Genomic DNA, 20,311 nt, shown 5'->3' with positions numbered 1-20,311 from the left:
TTTTGACTTGTCTTTGTTGCCAACAGGGTTTTCCCAAAACAAAAGGCAGGGTGCAGAAAGCAAGTGAGTTAAAGTAAACCTCTAAGCTTTCTGGTTCTGCATCTTATTTGTCTTCGCATTTCCAATTGGATGAAATCACCAGCTTATAGTTCCAAATAGGGGAACGAAAACTTAATTCTACGGCAATTACGTTAGATTATCCAATATAGGCTATAGACGACAAAAATGTTTCAATTCAAATGGAAAAAAACGATAAACAGAGAAAGCCATCTAGCGTAACTTGTTTATTCTTTCTTATTTTGTTTGTTTGGGGCTGTTGGTCTCCACTCCTAGATGGAGTCTGTGCGTGCGTGATAACCTCCCATCACGAACCCAGCCCTTCCTGTGGTGAACTAACAGAAAACGGTGGACGCTGCCGCGAGGATGCGTTTAAATAGATGCATGCAAAAGCAGGTTTCCATCAATTGCCTTTATCCACCGTGCCATTGCGTCCGCAACAAAATAAAACCTGTAATTTGATTCTTCGTCAGTGGCTGGCCCCAAGCTCTGCGAATTCATGGCAAAATACCGATCTCATCAGGGTTGACGAAAATACCGTTGCATATTCACGAGAGGCTCTTTATGCTTAGGTGACATTCTGGCGTTTACTTCATGCGGCTCCAACTGCAGTTTCAGCAACCTCAGCTTCATAAAGGTCACCGAGGGTCACCCACGGCCTGTCCAGATTTAACGGGTTTGGCTTCGACAGGTTTAGCGTCAATAGGTTCAGCTTCTACTGGCTCAGAGTCTACTGGATCAGCTTCTACTGCCCCAGCTTCTACTGGCCCAGCTTTTATAGTGGTTTAATAGGGGTTTAGAGTTCAGAACCTAGGTCCTCTTCATATAAATATCACTAGGTTGGCCGAGTGGTTAAGGCGCCAGACTTAAGATCTGGTCTTTATATAAAGACGTGAGTTCGATCCTCACACCTAGTAATTAAAAATATTATATAATGATAGAGTGGCTAAGAATTAAAACTAATGTCGCACAATTGCTATATATGATTCAGAGAATGAAGGCAAGACTAAATCCCTTAAATGATCCTAATTAAAACCCCGGATGTGCACTATTATGTTGCAAAACTTAATTTTTGTGGCTCATTGGGGGTTTCGAATTCTAAGCTAAGCTTCCAATTAAGGAAAACTACGATTTTTAACATCGAAACAAATCTATAGGGAATGGAATGTGCTGATTTCTAACGGCAACTGAGGGAATGGAGTTTAAGCTGGCAATACACAACCCCAAAATCAACCCTCATTCTCAACCGGCATCACCTCTCGCTAGAACCGCACGAAAAAAAAAAAAAAAAAAAAAAACCACGAGCATCAATTGAAAGATTACAAAAATAAAATAAATAAAAATAAAATAAATACTGTGATGCTCACTAGATTTTCTACCTAAGGTATGGTAAAGAAAATGAAAAATGATCATACACCCGATTATCAAGTTCCACGCTTGAAAGGCATATCTGGTACATGGTAAGTCTGTTTCAGATCTATTTAAATGATTGGCCAGAGTCTCAATTGTACAGCGATTGGAAGCGACGACAGCAACCGAGTTTCAAATTTTTGGTTTTGCAATTCTTCTTTTTATCACACAATACTGTTGAGTTGCGCCAAAGTTCTTACCATCACTTCCCTTCTTGCTGGCTATACTTCTCCGTCTTTTGTGCGACCATATCATAACCGACTGTCGTATAAGAGAGAAACAAGTCATAAACTAAATCACTCCTTCATTCTTTCCCTCTCTGTCAGACAGTTTTAGATGAGAGGACATTACATAAAATGCAATCTCTTCTTTTATTTTTATTTAAAAAGGTGAGTAGACTATTATGTCGCATCCAGTGGACAATCAACTCAACTGACAGGGCTGAAAATAACTTATGTCCCTGGAGGATCGACTCAATCGCCCATAAAGGGAAACCAACACAAAACCCCTACCTGTTGGATTAGTGCTCACGAAACTTATCAGACGAGAGGCGGACGATGTCGTCATTCTGTGCCTTGACGAATTTTCAGGAAGCCTCGTATACGCTCGTGATTTTTTTGAAAACGAAATTCCAGATGGCTGCCATCATATTGTCACGTGGTCAATGACCACGTTATGTGATCCGGTATGGAATGCTACCGGACGTGTGACGTCAGTGTTTCCCCCCCATATATAGTCCCCCGTGGTCGTGTATCAGTGGGCAGTCTTAGTCTTGTGAACCGTCAATACAACATACTGTTACATGGTGGAGATGCAGAACCTCCGGTAAGTCTCTTTTGTGGTTGTGTTTCTGTTCGATTCTGTGCTACGGAGGCGGTGGCTGTCAGGGACCCCTGAGAGTCGACGACCCAACTGGTTTTAGCACCTTAAATTGTTGGGGTACGGGGTCACGGCTCCGACCGTAGGGCAATCGGGGAAAGCATAACGACGGAGAGACGCCGGGGGAAAACGGTGAAAAGGTTTAAGGCGGGGCAGACGGGTACATTGAGGGAAAGTGGATAGCGGAAACCGTGAGCCGAAGTGGTCGGCAAGAATCGGAGAAGTGACCGTGAGCCGAAGAGTTCGGCAAGAAGCGGAGAAGTGACCGTGAGCCGAAGTGTTCGGCAAGAATCGGGGCAGTGAACCGTGAGCCGAAGAGTACGGCAAGAAGCGGAGAAGTGACCGTGAGCCGAAGTGTTCGGCAAGAATCGGGGCAGTGAACCGTGAGCCGAAGAGTTCGGCAAGAAGCGGAGAAGTGACCGTGAGCCGAAGTGTTCGGCAAGAATCGGGGCAGTGAACCGTGAGCCGAAGTTTTCGGCAAGAAGCGGAGAAGTGAACCGTGAGCCAAAGTTGTTGGCAAGAAGCGGAGAAGTGAACCGGGAGCCGAAGAGTTCGGCAAGAAACAGGCGGTGCGAGGATTGTGGGAAGTAGATGATAGGAGAGGAGGACGTAAGGAGCGGGGAGAGAATCCGAGACGCTCGGGGACGGTTCGTGGCACGGGGTAGTTGGGGTATACCCGAGATCGGGAGTGCATCCCAGGGGCGGGCGAGGACGCGCAGTCGACCGTTGAGGGAAAGCGGAACGGAAGAACGAGGAGAAATAGAGGACGGGGCTAACGAACCCCAACAGGAGCAGCGACCGGCATCCGTTCAGCAGGAGTATCATCTCACATTCAGTGAGGAGGAAACTGAGCGGTGGGAGGACGCCGAAGAGGAAGAAGGATCGGGAGAACACGGAGAAGAGCAGCCAGAGTGGGATTTCACGGATTTGAGAAGAAGATCGTCGAATATCAGTAGCTACATCCGGGGATTCAGAGCAGCTCAACAGCAAGTGGGCGCAAGGCACGCGATGGCCGCACAGATAAAATTCCAATCCCCACCCACCTTCGGGGGAAGGACGGGGAAGACGTCGTGCAGTGGATGCATCGATACGAAAGAATCGGGAGATATAATCGATGGGGAGATGAAGAACTTCGCGACCACGTGGAGCTGTCGCTGTCCGGGGCAGCACAGAAGTGGTACTCATACAAAGAGGCCGCGGGACAACTAGCAGCCGAATGGGAGGATGATGCAGGACCGCCAATTGTACCAGGAGTTAAAACACAGCTGTTGGAGCAATTCAAGCCAGTCAATCAGAATCGATTCAATGAAGCGAAACTGAGAGAACGCAAACAAGGAATCGAAGAATCCACGATCGAGTATTTTTACGACATCCTGGATTTATGCCGCAGAGTAGACCCGAATATGTCCGAAGCTACGAGATTGGCGCACCTATGGAGAGGACTCAAGCCAAGTTTACTAGAGAAACTCTGGAGTTTGAAACCCAACTCATGTGACGAATTCCTTCAAGAAATTAAGCGGTATCAGGAAATGACTTCCCGAGCAAGACACGAGGAATGGGCGATGGGCGTGGTCGGAAAACAAACACCAACGGCGGGAAGTGAGAGAATGGATCGATTAGAAAAATTGCTAGAGGGACTGATGGGAGCCGTTGCATTGAGGAACGCATCAGGGGCAGCCGAACAGCAAGGAGAAAGAGCGGAGAGTCAACAGTATCGGTCGGATAACCGATCGATACTGAAATGGACTTCGGATGGGGAACCTATCTGCAGCAGATGTAAGACGGAGGGACACATCGGGAGAGAGTGTCCAACAAGAACATACGGTCAGGGAGGCCTGAGGGGTCGGACGCCGGACGGACAGGTCGTATGCTACGGGTGTGAAGGGATAGGACACATACGTCGTGACTGCCCGAGCTCCCAGCGAGAAGGAGGGGCACCACAACAGCAACGGCAGGTGCGATTCGCTGGAGAGGGTAGGCAAGTAATTGGTCTAGTAGGGACACAGCATGTAGACCCGGAGGTAGTAGCATGGCCAATTCTGAAAATCGACATCCAGAGGATGGTAGTACTGGATGTGTGGTGCTGGGGAAAACGGGTGGCTGCCGTGATAGATACAGGGGCGGGAGTGTCCGTGTGTTCGCCCAAATTAGTAAGAGAACTAGGGATAACAGTGACACCATGGCGCGCAAATCGTCTAGTATCAGTTGACGGCAAGGAGATTCAACCGGGAGGAGCCGCAATGCTGTCAGTATCAGATGGGAGGATGACCGTTGAGGGGGAGGCTTTGGTTCTGGACGGCGACATCGACTTACTTCTGGGGAAGGACATGTTGGAAAAACTTGGAACGCGGATGAAGATTGGGGCGCTACCGGAGATCTTCATTGGAGACACTGCCATGGGAGCACCGGTGGAAGAGATGCCGGAGGAAGCACCGAAACTAGTAGTCCAGAATGGATGCTGGGTCCCACCCCGATCGAGGAAAGTGGTCGCAACTCAACCACTAGATTTGAATGGGTTTGGCGAAGGTGCACTGGTGGAACCATCCCAAGCATTGCAGAGGACGAAAAGGGTGTCGACGGGAAAGGTTCTAGTTAGCGGAGTGGGAACAATCGGACAGATGGCGATAACCCACTTATCGGACCACAAACAATGGATCGAAGAGGGGACGGTGTTAGGAATAATCGAGCCAGTGACCGAAATCAAGGAGGGAGACACGCCAGTAGCCGTCGCGACAGCAGAGGCAGAGAAGAAAGCGCGCCGAGAGCACAAATTTGACAGCAGGATTGGAGAAGGATTAATGCCGACAGACAGAGAAAAGATCCGAGAAGTGTTAGTGGAATATGGCGACTATTTTTCGTGGCCCGGAGACCAACTAGGACTGTGTACGGCAGTAGGGCAGACAATAGAGGCCAGGGGAAAGGACATCCGTGACCGAGAGGCTGAAACTAGAGAGACTATACCCCTGGACGAGGAGGTGCAAGAAGCTCGAAATGAAAGGGTGGACGATCAGGTGCGTCGATCGACACGAGTCCGGATGCCACCAGTACGATACGGACAAATGCCGCAGGTGGCAGTGGGGGCTTTTCTCCTTCTGCTAGGACTACTAGGACCGCGGATGGGGGAACTTTTCCCACCTACTCAACTGCGGTCGGTAGACGACTCAGTAGACGACTCGGAGAGGGAAAAACGAGCGGCGGAACATCATACATACCCATTCGAGCTATGGGGTGTGGGAGCAGCGTTGTTCATGGCCAGTGTGGCTGTGTTCAGCATCCAGTGGTGCCACGGGAGAAAAGGAGACGTTAATAGGGCCGACCTTCGGGAACGCCTACGGATAGTGGAGGAGTTCGAAGAAGAAGAAGCTAAGAAGCGACGTGCGCGGCGGTGGAGTACCGCCGAAAAAAAAAGGATGATGTTTTTTTTGGGGGTGTCATGTGGCCTATATCATGTACCAATGTTCCCGGTTTTCTTTCGGTATATCTTTTTTTGTAATGTTTGTTTTTTTAGTAATGCATTCGGGGACGAATGCAGCTAGAGGGGGGGATGTCACGTGGTCAATGACCACGTTATGTGATCCGGTATGGAATGCTACCGGACGTGTGACGTCAGTGTTTCCCCCCCATATATAGTCCCCCGTGGTCGTGTATCAGTGGGCAGTCTTAGTCTTGTGAACCGTCAATACAACATACTGTTACAATATTGAAAACAAATAATTTTTCAAATCAACTTTCAGCCAAATTGATCTACACGATTTCGTGATCAATTATCGCGAACTGATTTTGATTTCAGCGTCCAGTGCCCAATTCCTTCGGCCAACTATTGTTTAATAGCAACGTGGTTTTGAACGAACTTTGGTTGTCTGTTATACTGGAGATTTGCATGTAAGTGGAATTACTGTAGCTTTTCCGTTTAAAGTTTGGATAATGATAGTTTGTGTTTCGTTTTTTTTCCTAGCTTGCCATGAATGCTACAATATGCAAAGTGAGCTAAAAAGTTGTTGGCTGTTTCGCCTCACCAATCATCCTCACAACCGGCGGCGTTCAGAGATACTTGTGACCGTATAAATTTTCATAGAAATTACTATACGCGATTGAATCGTAATTACACTTTTTGTTTTCATTCCATCGTCTACCTGTTACAAAACTGTGATTGGAAACCTCGACGGTCATACAGTCGCAATTTAAAAAAATAATTGTTTGGTGTGGTGGAATCTTTTAAACTTACAAAACCCGTTTTCGTTTCTATTGTCGAAAAACTTGTGAGAAATAAAAAAATTTATTATAAAATGTTTTAGTATATAGACGCCTGTTTAAAACAGACGTCAACAAGAATTTTATTTACGGACGGTCTCATCTTTCGGCGGTTTTTCAAGGGGACACCTCCCACTCAACCATCCACATGATTCGGAGTCGGGAATTCGTTTCCGTTGTCCTGAATTTGATTCGACCCAAGTCGTGCTAGCCAGATAATGAAATCATTTTCGACTGGTTAATTTTTGAATCCCACGGATATTTAAGAAAAAAGATTTTCGCACCTTAAGTAGGCTACGTATATAAAAATCGTGTTATCTTTGTACAGTTGATTGTTGATATCGTTAAATGTTGTTGTATATACCGTGCCTTTTCTACTAGAATTCTGTTAATTGATTTACCATTTATTTTTAAAGGGAAAACAGAGATTTGTTTAGCGAGAACCAAACAAGAAGCTAGAGAAAAATAACAGACAAAATACTGTAAAAGAACATTGGGAAGGCTTATAGTGAACAACGTTTCCTGCCAAGAGCCCATGTTTTCACGTATGTAGCATACTAGAGCTCAAGCGAAGTACGATGCGTTTTCTTTTACGCACAACGGCACAAGTAATTTATATGAGGCTTTTGATAAATCAATTTCCATGTTAAAACAAACGAAATAACACTCTTTGTTTACTTTTCTTTATCAAATGGCTTGCTACCATTTCAGTTACGTATATTTCGTTAATTATTTACGATTCGTTCATTATGCAGCTTTGCATGATTTATTTTGCATTGGCAAAGGCAATTACGGCGGCTTGACCACATAGATGTTTGGTGTGGTGAAGCGAATTATTTTCAATTAAAAAAATAATAATAATCCGGAACTGCTTTTCGTAATGATGGCTACACCTGAGCTGACGAAAGCCGAAAGCCTAAATACAGTCATGCTTGGAAGTTTCTTTAGCAGGCTAATCGGTCTATATCCTTCTATTTCTTTTTGATGGAGGGGATACTTTGGTGCCTACCGTACCCCTTTATGCTATTCCTATTTCTCTTTCTTTGCAACCCGCGAAAAAGGTGCAACATTAAATGTAGGAAAATTAACTGAAACGTAGAGGAAGAGAAGAATGGAAAGAAAACGAGGGTATGGTAGGCACCATAGTATCCCTTCCGTCCAAACAAAATGAAAGGATATAGAGTATAGACCCATTTGCCTGCTAAAGAAACTTGCAAGCATGACTGTATATGATTTAACAAAATGAGAAAAAAATAGTCCCTTCAAATATTAAAGAGAAGAGAAGAAAGGCGTTCGTATAAAAAATTTGTTTAAGGACTCGAGAAAACTTGAGAAACCAATTGACAACGGTTGTTTACATTTTGCGTTTTTAGCTGTCTGCGGAAAACTAAACGAAAGTATAATTTATTTTCAGTCGTTTTTAAACCCTTCCTTTACTGCATTTTCGGAGAATCACATAACCTAAGGCTATCGCTGAACACAAATTCAATTCCGCTTTTGTCTGTTTTTTTCTGCTTAAAGCATAGATAAAAAAAAAATTTGCCTGGGGTAAAAGGTCTATGTTTCTAAAATACCTTTTGCTGATTCTACGATCCGAATGACACTGCATTTTGCCGCAGGTCGAAAACAACTCACTTCAGTGTCAACATCGTTTCTTTATTGCGGTGTTAACAGAATAATATAAGACGTAGTCTATCTGATTTTGTCGCGACCAAAAAAATAAGTAAAAGTGGCGTGTCCATTTCGGGAAAATCCAACCGATCTCAAGTTCCTATGATAACCATACACTTTGGCTTCAAGGTTAGAAAAACCAGACTGCCAGTGACGTTTGAACAGCAGTAGGGAGCAGAGGCTTCTTCAGAACGCAACGCTTTTTCATGATTGCGAAATAAACTTATATAGCGTGGTTGGTGCACAATAAGGCTTAACGCGCCCTATTTTCACGCATTGAAGTTCAACAACTTACATCTCAGTGCAATTTATCCGAATTTAAAAAACAACCATGAACTTGGTAAGCAATATTTCAAGATTGTGAGTTAGTTGTTCATTTGGGGTTTGTTGTTCTACGGTTGAGTTGTTAGAACTACAAAATAACATCACAAGTGTAGATACATGAAACTTGTTATCACGGGATGCTCTACCGTATCGCACTTTACCAATCGTTTGGGATTTATTTCCTACAGTTATGGTTTTCATTTCCTTTAGAACTCTTTGCAACTAAATTCATTAAATAATTATTCTGTTTTTTCTAAAAAGATATCTAAAAGACAAGCAATCGCCACAAAAGAACGCCAAATTGCCACCAATTCTGACTGTGGGCAAAACAAAACAAAAAATAAAAAATAATAATAATTTAAGAATTAGAAATTTCTAGATTTCGATTAAAGTGATCGTCTAAAGTTGTTGACATAAGTTATTTTCCTAATATGGTGTCCGTAGCGATAGCTGTATTGTTTTTTAAATTTTGTGACTTGTGGTTTGACTTTTATGGTGACATTCGCTTACGGCTTCACACACCAAACAACGTTCAGCGAGTTTAACGACGGCTCATAGTTCATTTGCCAACGGCTACGAGTATGTTGACACTTGAATTTATACCCAATCTCTGTATTTTGTTAAAATATAGGTTCCAACGACGATGGACGGAAAAAAATGCCCCGAGATTTCCAATACCCCAACACCCAAATCGCTTAACAACAGCGATGACGTTATTGAACACATCAAAAGTTGGATTCAGTTAGACGACAAATCGAAAATGCACGAAGATGCCGTTAAACACATCGAGTCGTTTGTGGATCGACAAATTTCTTGTTTGGAGTCGACTGTAATCGAGAGACAATACGTTAAAGTCGTATTAGAAATGTGGCTGAGAAAGAGTTTACGAAAGGCTGTTGATTACCTAAATGATGAAAAAATCGATATCGGCGTCGAAATGCCCACTTTATTGAAAGAATTAAATTCCATCAATTCATTTGAAGATATTGGCCTCAAACTAAATGAAGCGACGTGTCAACTGACAAATCTGTGTGACGCAGGATGTCAATATTTAGAACTGATACTCGATCAGGTGGATCTTTTCAAAAACACTTCCCGTTTTTCGGTTCTTGTTGCCAGTTATTTCAAGCAATTTAAAGCGTCTTGCATTGACAAAGTCTTTTCCAGGTGTCTGGATGACGTTGGTAAAGATCAAACTAATGGCAAGAGAAATCGGGAACTTATTGTCGCACTTAATGCGCTCTTACAAGTCGCCAGTGAAGACGTAGGAATTCAAAATGTTTTGGAGAAAAATTTTACGGGAAAGGACGTCAAAGACTTTGATGACGCAAACGGGAAAGACTTGATCAACCAACTGGTGGAGATTTTTGCAAGCTGCAGAGATTTTACTAAAAACGAATCATCAGAATGGTTAAATTATCTAAAATCAGAAAAAGAATGGGCACCGAAGTTGCAAGTTTTGGTCAAAGAGACGTGCAAGCCATTCCTGTTTCCCAAGACGACGATTGAAATCACGGACGAATATGGAAGAAAAATCATTTTCATCAAAGGCGTCTCTGTGTTTGTCAGTAAAATGATTGAAGAAATGAAACGACTGAAAGAAAATAATCCGGAAGTGCAAGAAATCCAGATGGTCGGACTGTCATCCGTTCACATCGACTGCCACCTAGAGAACAAAACCTGGCACGGAACAAACGTGGGAATCGTTGCTGATAAGATCTTTGTTGACTACGAAGTGTGCCGGAAGGGCCATAAAAGTATCGCTCAAGCGAAAGGTATAGCTATTTGCTGTTGTTGTTTATTCTTATTCTAATTCGATTGCTTTTAAAAATACAAAACGCAGAAGAGACTACCGAGCCGAAGGCGGCTCATAATTTTGTGGACGATTTCTGCGTCTGCTGGGATATTTCGGGCGAAAACGGTAGTCTAATACTTTGATCAGCACTAGAGACTTTCAAATTTTTTTACATTCACTGATTTTAATTTTACGCAGGAGAACCTGGTCGACCGGGTACTAGCGGTGGAAAAGTACACATCATTTGTAACGAAATGTTCGGCGCTGAACAATGGAAGATTATCTCTGATGGAGGTGACGGAGGAGACGGAAAAAACGGCACTAATGGTGAAGCTAATGGTGAAGGAAAGCCAGACAGAAAGGCCAGTAAGTGGTCCAAAGAATATTTCAATCAAGCGTTTCCTTCTATGTCGATCTTCGAAACGGGAGAACAGACAGAAGACAAAGTTCCAGATGATGCAATTCAAACCGTTTTGACGACGCTAAACGATTTGTTGCCAGTTGAAAATCGAAAATCTGGCAAAGATATCCAATCAGACTACCGAGGTAATTTTTTCATCGACGGCACTGCGAAAGATGGCAGTAAAATCACCGTATCCTACTATCAGTCCAAGACAAAAAAACACACGCTTGTTTTCTGCCAAGGTACACGTACATCATTCGCTTCGTAAACTAAACTATTTTATACATAGCTTTTAAAATATTGGAATAACCAGGAAGTTCCATCGGACAAGGTGGATCTGGAGGCACCATGATCTTTGAATGCATGACTGGAAAAAACTCGTTCGCATTCGAATCCAGCGTTCCAGTCGTTGGTAAGGAAAATCGTCAACCAAGGGCTGTGCGTATGGGTGTCTACCAAGCAATGGGTTCTAATGGCGCCACGGGAACACCTGTAGGAGACGTTGGTTTCATCCACAGGCTGGACACATCTGAGGCATCTGCAAACAAAAATCAGACGGGTCATTACATCGGCTTCGAAAATGATGTCAGGCTTCGGATGGAACACGACACTACGAAACCTACAAGGCAGCCAAACGATCCTGATAATTATTACGCCAAACTAAGGAAAGGAGAATATGCGTCGATCGCTCACCATGGCCTATCTGCGTACGGCCAAGTCCAGTCACTGCATTCAGTGGTAGTTAATGCCACGAAAAAGAAGGGCATCATTCGCCAAAGTCTTGCCCACCACTTTTTCAAGTAGACGAGCGGAAGCAGATGACACAAAGCCTGCAGGAAAAGTTATACAATGACTGGGAGGAACAAAAATTGACAGAAGATGTCGACTTTTTAGTCAGCCAAATGGAAGACAAAGAAACTCAGCTTTATCAGGTATCGTCCCAGTGCAGTCGGGGACTTGAGAACATTGGATCAATGAGATTTGTCAAACCGGCATTAAAAAAGAAATTGAGCGTGAACAAAGTTTCAGACACCTCTCGTTCATTGGTCGGCCGACGATCAGTTGGACGTCGTCCAGTTGATTTCCGGCAAAAACCAGTTGGTGACGTTCGATGCCTCGATATGCTGCCAACGATGAGCGGCGTCGATAGCGCTATTCACAGCATTTTCGGCCAAATGAATTCAAGCGGATTGTATGTTTGCAATAACGTGAAAATGTTTCGTCAACATCTTGCAACATTCATTCGGCAGAATAAAACATCCCCAACATACCCTAAAGAACCATCAAACCGAATCGAATTGGTAAAATTCACCCGCAAAAAGGAAAAGCATGACAAAGTTTTGGCTTTCGTCAAGCAGTTTGTACTCCGCGTGCAAGAAAGCAATGCATTGGATTATCCCGTAGCCTTTGACATGAAAAATGCTTATTTCGAGTTTCGACGGACGAACAGCGAGGAAAATGAATTCCTCTGGCAAAACGCGTCAGAATGTCAAAAATTATTTGAAGAATACGCCAAGTTCGTTGAGACACCGTCAAACTCATTGGAATTGTCTGAGGTGGAAATACTAGCAATCATCCATGCCAAGACCATCCATGTTTACAACGATCAATTATCCTCATTCACGCACAATGAAACCTTGAATCCTAGCAGTTCCAACAAGCAATGTATTCTTCATCGCGGACACGGAGAATGGCAACGAGTCGAGCCCAATATAATGATGGAAAATTACTGTGAGCAAATTGATGAGGCCTTTTTTGAATATCAGCCCATTCAAACTCATTACTTCCGCAAATTCTTAGACCTCCTTAAAAAACATGGAGCTAAGCAACAGGTCATTGATTCTTTGAAGACGCTCGACCCTGAAAACGGTGACACACCAGATAAATTGTTCCAATTGCTTTTGAAAACCTTCCAGGAAAATGAAGAAAGTGGCGAAAATTTAAATGTGAAATTGCTAGATGAATATTCAATCGATCTCTGCTGGTTGGCTGAATGGATAGCCGAGCACAATAATCGCAATCTCAGTCCCATCTTCTACTTGAATATTATCAACAATGTCTCACCCGTCGACTGGAGATGCGATTTTGTTATGCTTGAAATTTACGACCGATTTTCTCATGCGGTTTCTGATATTATTGCAAATAGCGATATACAACACTGGTTGTATAAAATAGCCGTTGGAATGCCATCTCTGGTTCCTCTATTACGAAAATCGGTTGCCACATCCGACAACTGTGCTGCGTTACAGCCGCAGAAATTGTTGCGGCTCATGGAATTGATAGCAACGGATTTCGAACAAGACGACGGGATCACAAGTCAGCAATTACCGGAGCTTGAGCTACTGCCTCTCAGCGATTGGTATCACTTTTTAAAAAGCAAAATGTGGGAAAAAAAAGTCAATCGGCTGCCCATCGGTGAATCGAGTTCTCCAAAAGAGAATAAAAAACTCAAGAATGAGGCCGTTTACATGTTACTGGAACTCGAATTCAAAAACAACAAAGACTTTTGTGACGAGTTATTAAAAAAGACTGTGGACTTGAAAACGGCCGTTTTTCTTTTGCAAAACAATCTGTATCCGGGAGTGACTCCTAGCCAAGAACATAACGAAAGAAACATTGACGATATTATAAACAAGATGAAAAAAGACGCGCCAACGAATGACAAGTTAATCATAACAAAGGTATATCCCCGGACATTGACTGATGTGCAAACAAAAGTGAAGGAATCTAAATCAATGTCAGATCAAATGAAAGAATCTGACGAACACGAATCCAAGCAGCAGGAAAGAATAAAGAAATTGATCAAGCAATGGCAGACAAATGGTTTAGAACTCAACGATAATAAGTCAATGGTCGATTTTGTCTTTGTCTACGACTACGCCGTACAAAAAACATGTACAAAGGATGGAGACAAACAAATATTCCGACTACGGGACACCCAGAGAATTACGATCATGACATTGCTGACATCTGATTACAAAAACACGTTAACACAAGTATCAACCGGTGAAGGTAAATCGCTTATCGTCACTGGTGTCGCAATCGCATTCGCCCTTTGTCGAAACGAAGATAAAAAGAATAAGAAAATCGATGTTATTACAAGTAATGACGTCCTGGCTCGCCGTGATTCTACGCTGTCGGTGGCCGATGGTGGACTGCGAAATCTTTACGAATATTTCAATGTCAGTGTGGCAAACAATTGCAGCCAATGGGTGGACGAACGAACACAAGCCTACAATGCAGCAGTCGTTTATGGACAATTGGCCAATTTCCAGCGAGATTATTTGCTGGATGAATTCTACGGTCATAGCATCCGAGGTGACCGCACCATGGACCTTGTCGTTATTGATGAAGTCGACTGCATGTTGCTCGATCGCGGTAACAACACGCTGTACCTATCGCACGACATCCCTGGTATGGAGATGCTCGAGTCTCTTTACGTTTTTATTTGGGAAAAAATACGCAGTTCTTCCATCGGATCGGATAAATTCAACATGAAGGAATCCGTTAAATCAGCTGTTCTGTACGACCTCTACGGTGCTATATCTAAAGATGATTTAGAATCGATTCACAACCCATTGAAGGACCAACCATCGGAAAAGAATGCGCTTTGGGACCACTTAATTGAAACAAAAGTAATTGACCCACAAGGACGACTGTTGATGGAAGACAAGATTGAAACCATCAATTTCAAACCACAATTGGATCCCAAGATTATCTTTTATCTCCGTAACGTGTCGAAACGCGAGCGGAATATTCGAATACCTGAGCATTTGATGTCCTTTGTCGATCGTCATCTCGACAATTGGCTGGACAATGCCATGCAGGCCCTGGAACTCAAACGAGACGAGGACTATGTCGTCGATCAAGACCGAACAGACACCAGCCCAGATCTCCATCCTCAAGTAATTATAATTGATCAGGACACAGGGATGGACCAGATCTCGTCGCAGTGGGATGGAGCACTGCATCAATTTATTCAGCTAAAGGAGGGATGCAAATTGACGTCACAAAATCTAAAATCCATTTTCATTTCTAATGCGACTTACATCCAAGCTTATAAAAAAGCAGCTGGCGTTTCAGGTACGCTGGGATCTGAAACAGAACGACAATTTATGCATACCAAATACAAAAGTCTTCAGTTTGTCATCCCAACAGCTTTCCAAAAATGTTTCTACTTGAAACCAACGCAAGTCTTTAAATCAAAGGACCACTGGCTCCATGCCATCGTCAAAGAAACACAACAGATTATTCAACCTGAAGATCAAGCTAAAGCTCGTTCTCTCGTCATCTTCTGTCAATCAATCAAAGATGTGAACGTTATTCGCCGATACCTTAAAAATGCATTAGGATCAAAACTCAATGATAACCACATCCATTGCTACACACGTGATTATGAAAAATTTGCTTTCGAAGGTAAATCACTTGAAATTGGTCACGTGATTGTCGCCACCAACTTAGCGGGTAGAGGCACGGATATCAAAATAAGCGAGGAGTTGAGAGAAAACGGAGGTTTGCACATTTGTCTAACTTTTCTGCCAAAAAATGAGCGAATTGAAGAGCAGGCGATGGGACGTTCAGCTAGAAATGGAGCACCCGGAAGTGGAACCTTCCTCCTATACGAAGAATCGCCAACAGGAAAGAAGTGGGATGCCGGAAAATGGTTAAGCATGAAGGAGGAGCGTCAATGGAGAGAAAAACAACGGATATCCCGTTTGCAAGAAGATTTCAGGACAATGGAACACGAGCAAAATTTTTTTGACGAATTGTCTATTTATTACACTGAACTAAAGCAAGAATTAAAAAACCAAAAACGTGAAGATCAGGCAATTAAGACAATCTGCGATAGTGTACTTGACATATGGGCTTTGTGGCTTGACCAAACAGAGGATCATTTGAAACTGACTTATTCCTATCATCACGATTTTCTCAAACATTTTCGGACTGGACTTGGATTGCCAGATAACAACATGACTGACAATAGTTGGATGACGCCAGTTCGATCTGTCACCCTGGCAAAACATCTGGCTCTGCAAAAGTCATCGCTGTCCGAGGCAAGTGAAATTCTGAAACGAGTCATTGACTCAAGGGACAGTGATCTGTATCCGGCTGCTCATTACTACTTTGCTTTCGTTTTGATTCAAGAAGATTTTAAAGAAAACAGACCTAAATTTATTCAAATTTTGCAAAATTGCGAAACTATTTTGAGCAACAACATAGACATGCACTTGTCCTTTTACCGCAAAGTAGCTCTTGCAACACCTGACCAAACCCCGTCATTCTGCGTCGTCGACGCCTACAAACAACAAAAAGACAATATCGTGAAAATTCTGGAATATTTTATCGGCTCAGCCCGAGCTCTAATAGGCAGCCATTACTGTTCAGCCTCTAATCTCAAGGAAGCTGGAAAGGAAGAAAAAAAAGAAAAAACTTTTCTTAAGAAGGCTGAAATATTCCTACAAAATATCAGATTAGAATTTGTACGTTTCCAGAAGGAAAGAAAATCAAAGTGTAAATCTGAACAAAAACGTATAATTTGCCCTGAGCAAGCGGACAAATTGTTTGAATTATTGGTAGAAAAAAAATGCATCACCTGTCGGCTCAACGACACCGATACAATCCCTAATAGGGACGCTATCATTCAGCAAGTAGCCAACGAACACGGAATCAAAAAGGATCTGAAGGACAAATTGGAGTCTGTATTTAGGCAAAATTTTACAGAAAAGCAGGTGGAGAAAAATCTGAAAAAAGAAAATCTGATCCCGTGCACAAGAAAGGCGTTCTGGGAGGAGCTGAGGAAAGAAGGTGCATTACAAGCGGTGAAAGGTGGCTTGTGTTCTCAAATGAATTGCGTCATCGTGTTGGACTCCGAATGTGATGTCGAACCAAGTAGTAATCTGAACAGCAAAAAACTCAGTCGAGAAAATCGGATCAAAATTGAAGACTTTCAGTTTGGATTGGATTCTTTTGATCACGAAAACAACTGTCTGAACGTGTTGTATAATCCAATTTACGACAACATGAAAGACTTATTGAAGCAAAACAAAATCATGTTCAGTAAACGTTACGTTATCGAACGACTTGGCAAAGAAGAGTATCGACGCCGCAAGGAGAATTTTGAATTGAATCAAATTGCACAGCTCAATCTCAATAAACTTGAAACTGTCACTTTGAAATTTTGTGATCCACTGGAGAAAGATGATTTTACGCAAGCTAATATTATTTCTAATAGCGAACGAGATTGCGTTTGGAAGGCGTTGATTGATCAGCAAATCATTGATTCAAATGGCGAATTATCGTCCAACTACCAAAAATTCAGCTATCCCGAATGTCCTGCTTATGAGGAACCGGTCATGCGTGTGATTGCCAGAATTTTCGTCGCTGAAATAGTTAAACGTCAATGGCTAAGGGCTGCAAAAGATCCCAAATGTTTGAAAGCCATAAATTTATTGCCGTTAAAACCCTATCGAGATTTGCTTGGTGATTTGATGGCTGCTCACGTCATCTCTGGTGCTCGAGTGACGGAAGATGCAACACTCATCGAGAAGGAAACTAAGGAAATTGAAGATGAAGACGAGCGTGAATGTGTCCGGAGGTTTTTGAAAAGCCGCCAAGCTATTTATGCTCCTAGGATGAAAAAAATATGAGATTTTTCTTGATCTTATCGAAATGGATATTCGAAAAATTCCAAACACCGTGAACATTTCTACGGAACTGCACACTTTTGACCTCGCAGCATTCAATCACGTTATTGACATCAAGGATGGAGAAAGGTCCTGGAAGTCATATCTGGGAGCAACGTTCGCCGGTGTTGTTGGTGTAGCTTCGATTGGTGTTGGAATTTTCCTGCTTCAGGGTAAAATGCTATCCTTTGGATTTAGCAAAAATGTATTGTTAATGGGAGGAGCTTCAGACATTTTGTACGCCATAACGACTATCCTGACACACAGCAAATTCACTTGGGCCGATTATACTCGTCAAAGGCTAAGGAGTGTCATGGGAAAAACGGAGCCAATCGAAATGATCAAAACAATTTACAAATTATATGATTCGTCTGAAAACACTGATTTTAGAAAGGCAATAAATTTAGCCATCGGTCTGGAAAGATGGAAACGACAAAACAGAGACCAAATAAACAAAGGACGTGAAACACTACTATTTAGGGGCGTAGAGAAGATTGGATTGTTCAACCACCAAACCGAATTACACTTTCACATCCAACTTCATTATCTTTTACAAGATTTTGGCAGCTTTATACTCGGAAAAACTAAGAAACTTGTCACCAAAAACTTGACTGAAATTCGAAAGGCGCTGACCCAATTCAACGAATTTCATGGACTCGAAACATCTCAACATTTCGTCAGGGGGAAGTTGAATAAACTAATTTCGCAATGGGCTACAGAAGGGCAAAAATGGGTCTGTGAAATCATTGACGAAACGACTTTGAAACTAAAAGAGATTGCAGGAGTGGGAGGAATCCCGTTGACACAAGAAATGGCTGATAAAGGAATTCGCTTTATGGAACCGATTTTCAATGACTACGAGGTGCGAATGAAATTGATGCGCATCACTTTCACCTGCATTCGCGAATTTTTATTAGGCCTGGAGAATCATGCTAATCCAAAGGACCCCATTGCCAAAAACCTCGATGTTGAAGAATTTAAGCGTTTTCAGAAAAAAATTATGGCTGACATTGACTCTGAGCTGGAACAACAAGTGGAAAATATTCTGGACATTTTGAGACAACAAATTCATCAAGTCACTTCCGACCAAATGTCAAGGCTAGCGAATGTCAATTCAGAAATGTTCACCACTTTATCGCATTTAATGTAACCGAAAATGAAAACACCATAATTTTCTGAATGTATTGCCTTACATATTATAAGTGGACGGAGAACATTTTGAATTGATAAATTCTTGTTTTGTTTTTCCAAGAGTTTTAGCTTTTCATATGAGTGATTCGTCAGATGTTACATTCCTTCTTTGCTCTTTTGTTTCTCTGACTGAATCAGGATTTGCTTACTCCGTCTGTTCTTCTTCTGTTGTAGGCCTAGTTATTATACGTCACGTCATTGGCAATGATATGTATTGTAATCGGCTCTATTATTTTCGCTGGTTCTATTAAGTTGAATATGAAGACATTTTGGTTCAACGTTTTTAATCTGTCGCAGACAACTGACTGTATTTTGCAGTTGCAGGACTGCAAACACAGCCAAAGAAGCTTGCCCGACAGCATGGTATAATAGTTTAGAGGTATAAGCTAGGATTCCCTATCTGCCAAAGTGTCATGTTTTTCAGGAACGTAGGCGGCAGCACCTGTCCGCAATAGTTCGACCTAACACGGAAGGTATAGGGAAAAAGTGGGTTTTTTGCATTTTTAGGGAATATGTAATTAAGTTACAGCCATAAATACTAGGGGCCCTCACTCCGTTCAGGAAGTTCCCGATAGGGTACAGCCTGGACGCCAATTCGCCACACAGAAACCCGGAAACCATTTGCTCTTCCGGAAAAACTGACGACTGAGGCTGTGAGTAATCAAGTAGAGCAAGTTAGTTATATCGATGGGCAAACAGTTTGTTTAAGAAACGTTCAAACTGGACGAACTAGTGTCAAGTTAAACGTCATCTAGCGGTAGTAAATTACCTTTGGGAAACAAACAAATAAAAAAGAAAGAAGCTCCATTCGGATTTTAAATTATAATAAGTATCTTAATCATAGTTAATCAGAGTCATAGAACCCTGCATCAGGGTTCCCCCCTGATTAGGGGGGGAAAAAATAAAAAATAAAAAAAATTAAAAATTGATATAGTTTGGCAACGCTGTGTGAGGTGCAATAGGTGTTACCTTAATCAGAGTAAAAGAATACTGGTGTAGCCACGCTTATGGCGGGCCCTCCCATTGCCTTTTTGGCCTGAAAATCTTTCTGGCCCATAACGAAAGCGCCACAGCGGCTGTGTTGTGAACTTGTGATGTATTAAGTTTTCGCTATGTTTTCGTTCGTTTTCGTCGTCTGTACTTCAGAAAGTAAACAAAAAGTGGCTTAATTAATTAGTGTGAAAAAAGTAAAAGTCTACGATTTTAAATGACAACTTGGAAACTGCTACAACTTTTGGACTGTAAACTAATGTTTGAGTATTCGTTTTAGTTATAATTTTGTGATATTTATAGAATATGTGCAGTAATAATAAACAATTGTTTAACAACTGAAATTTTTGTCTGTATATTAATGAATTTTGATAGGTGAAACATAAACATAAAAATTTAATATCAAAACAAACTTAACTGTTACGAATTCTTAGCTATTTTGAAGTTGGTTTGCACTTTAGATTTGGCTTGCAACACCAACAGTTTTCTAAGACGCTTGCTCTCTAAATGAAAACGTACCTTTACATACTCCATTACTAGGTATTTTAGGTTATAATCTCTGTGTTCGTCACAGAAAAGTGGAACAGTGTGTAACTCAGCAATTTTGGCACAACACAATTCAAATGAATCGTGGATGTAGATGTGGTTGAGATCTTC

At 42.2% G+C, this 20,311-nt stretch overlaps 2 protein-coding genes, 1 long non-coding RNA gene and 1 other non-coding gene across 4 annotated transcripts; all 4 read left to right on the top strand.

Moving 5' to 3' along the window:
• The first annotated feature begins 891 nt into the window (after positions 1-891).
• Trnal-uaa lies at positions 892-974 on the top strand. The gene has a single exon. It is a non-coding gene; the product is annotated as a tRNA-Leu (tRNA).
• Positions 975-6,010: 5,036 nt separating this feature from the next.
• On the top strand, positions 6,011-6,980 carry LOC123474733. Its single transcript, XR_006649666.1, has 2 exons — positions 6,011-6,228; positions 6,302-6,980. It is a non-coding gene; the product is annotated as an uncharacterized LOC123474733 (long non-coding RNA).
• Positions 6,981-8,416: 1,436 nt separating this feature from the next.
• Positions 8,417-11,594, top strand: LOC123474731. The gene is made up of 5 exons (XM_045177198.1): positions 8,417-8,608; positions 9,224-10,367; positions 10,436-10,513; positions 10,586-11,032; positions 11,104-11,594. Exons 1-5 carry the CDS (start codon positions 8,600-8,602, stop codon positions 11,592-11,594), a joined length of 2,169 nt encoding a protein of 722 aa, XP_045033133.1. The 5' UTR covers positions 8,417-8,599.
• A 14-nt stretch (positions 11,595-11,608) lies between these two features.
• LOC123474730 lies at positions 11,609-18,872 on the top strand. Its single transcript, XM_045177197.1, has one exon. The coding sequence runs from the start codon at positions 11,609-11,611 to the stop codon at positions 17,435-17,437; it is 5,829 nt and encodes a 1,942-aa protein (XP_045033132.1). The 3' UTR covers positions 17,438-18,872.
• The last annotated feature ends 1,439 nt before the right edge of the window (positions 18,873-20,311 follow it).

The sequence above is a fragment of the Daphnia magna genome, linkage group LG7 (genome assembly GCF_020631705.1).
Source record: "Daphnia magna isolate NIES linkage group LG7, ASM2063170v1.1, whole genome shotgun sequence".
In the NCBI taxonomy this organism is placed as follows: domain Eukaryota; kingdom Metazoa; phylum Arthropoda; class Branchiopoda; order Diplostraca; family Daphniidae; genus Daphnia; species Daphnia magna.
Note: the sequence above shows the minus strand (reverse complement) of the source record. Positions and strands in the feature narration are given on the sequence as shown.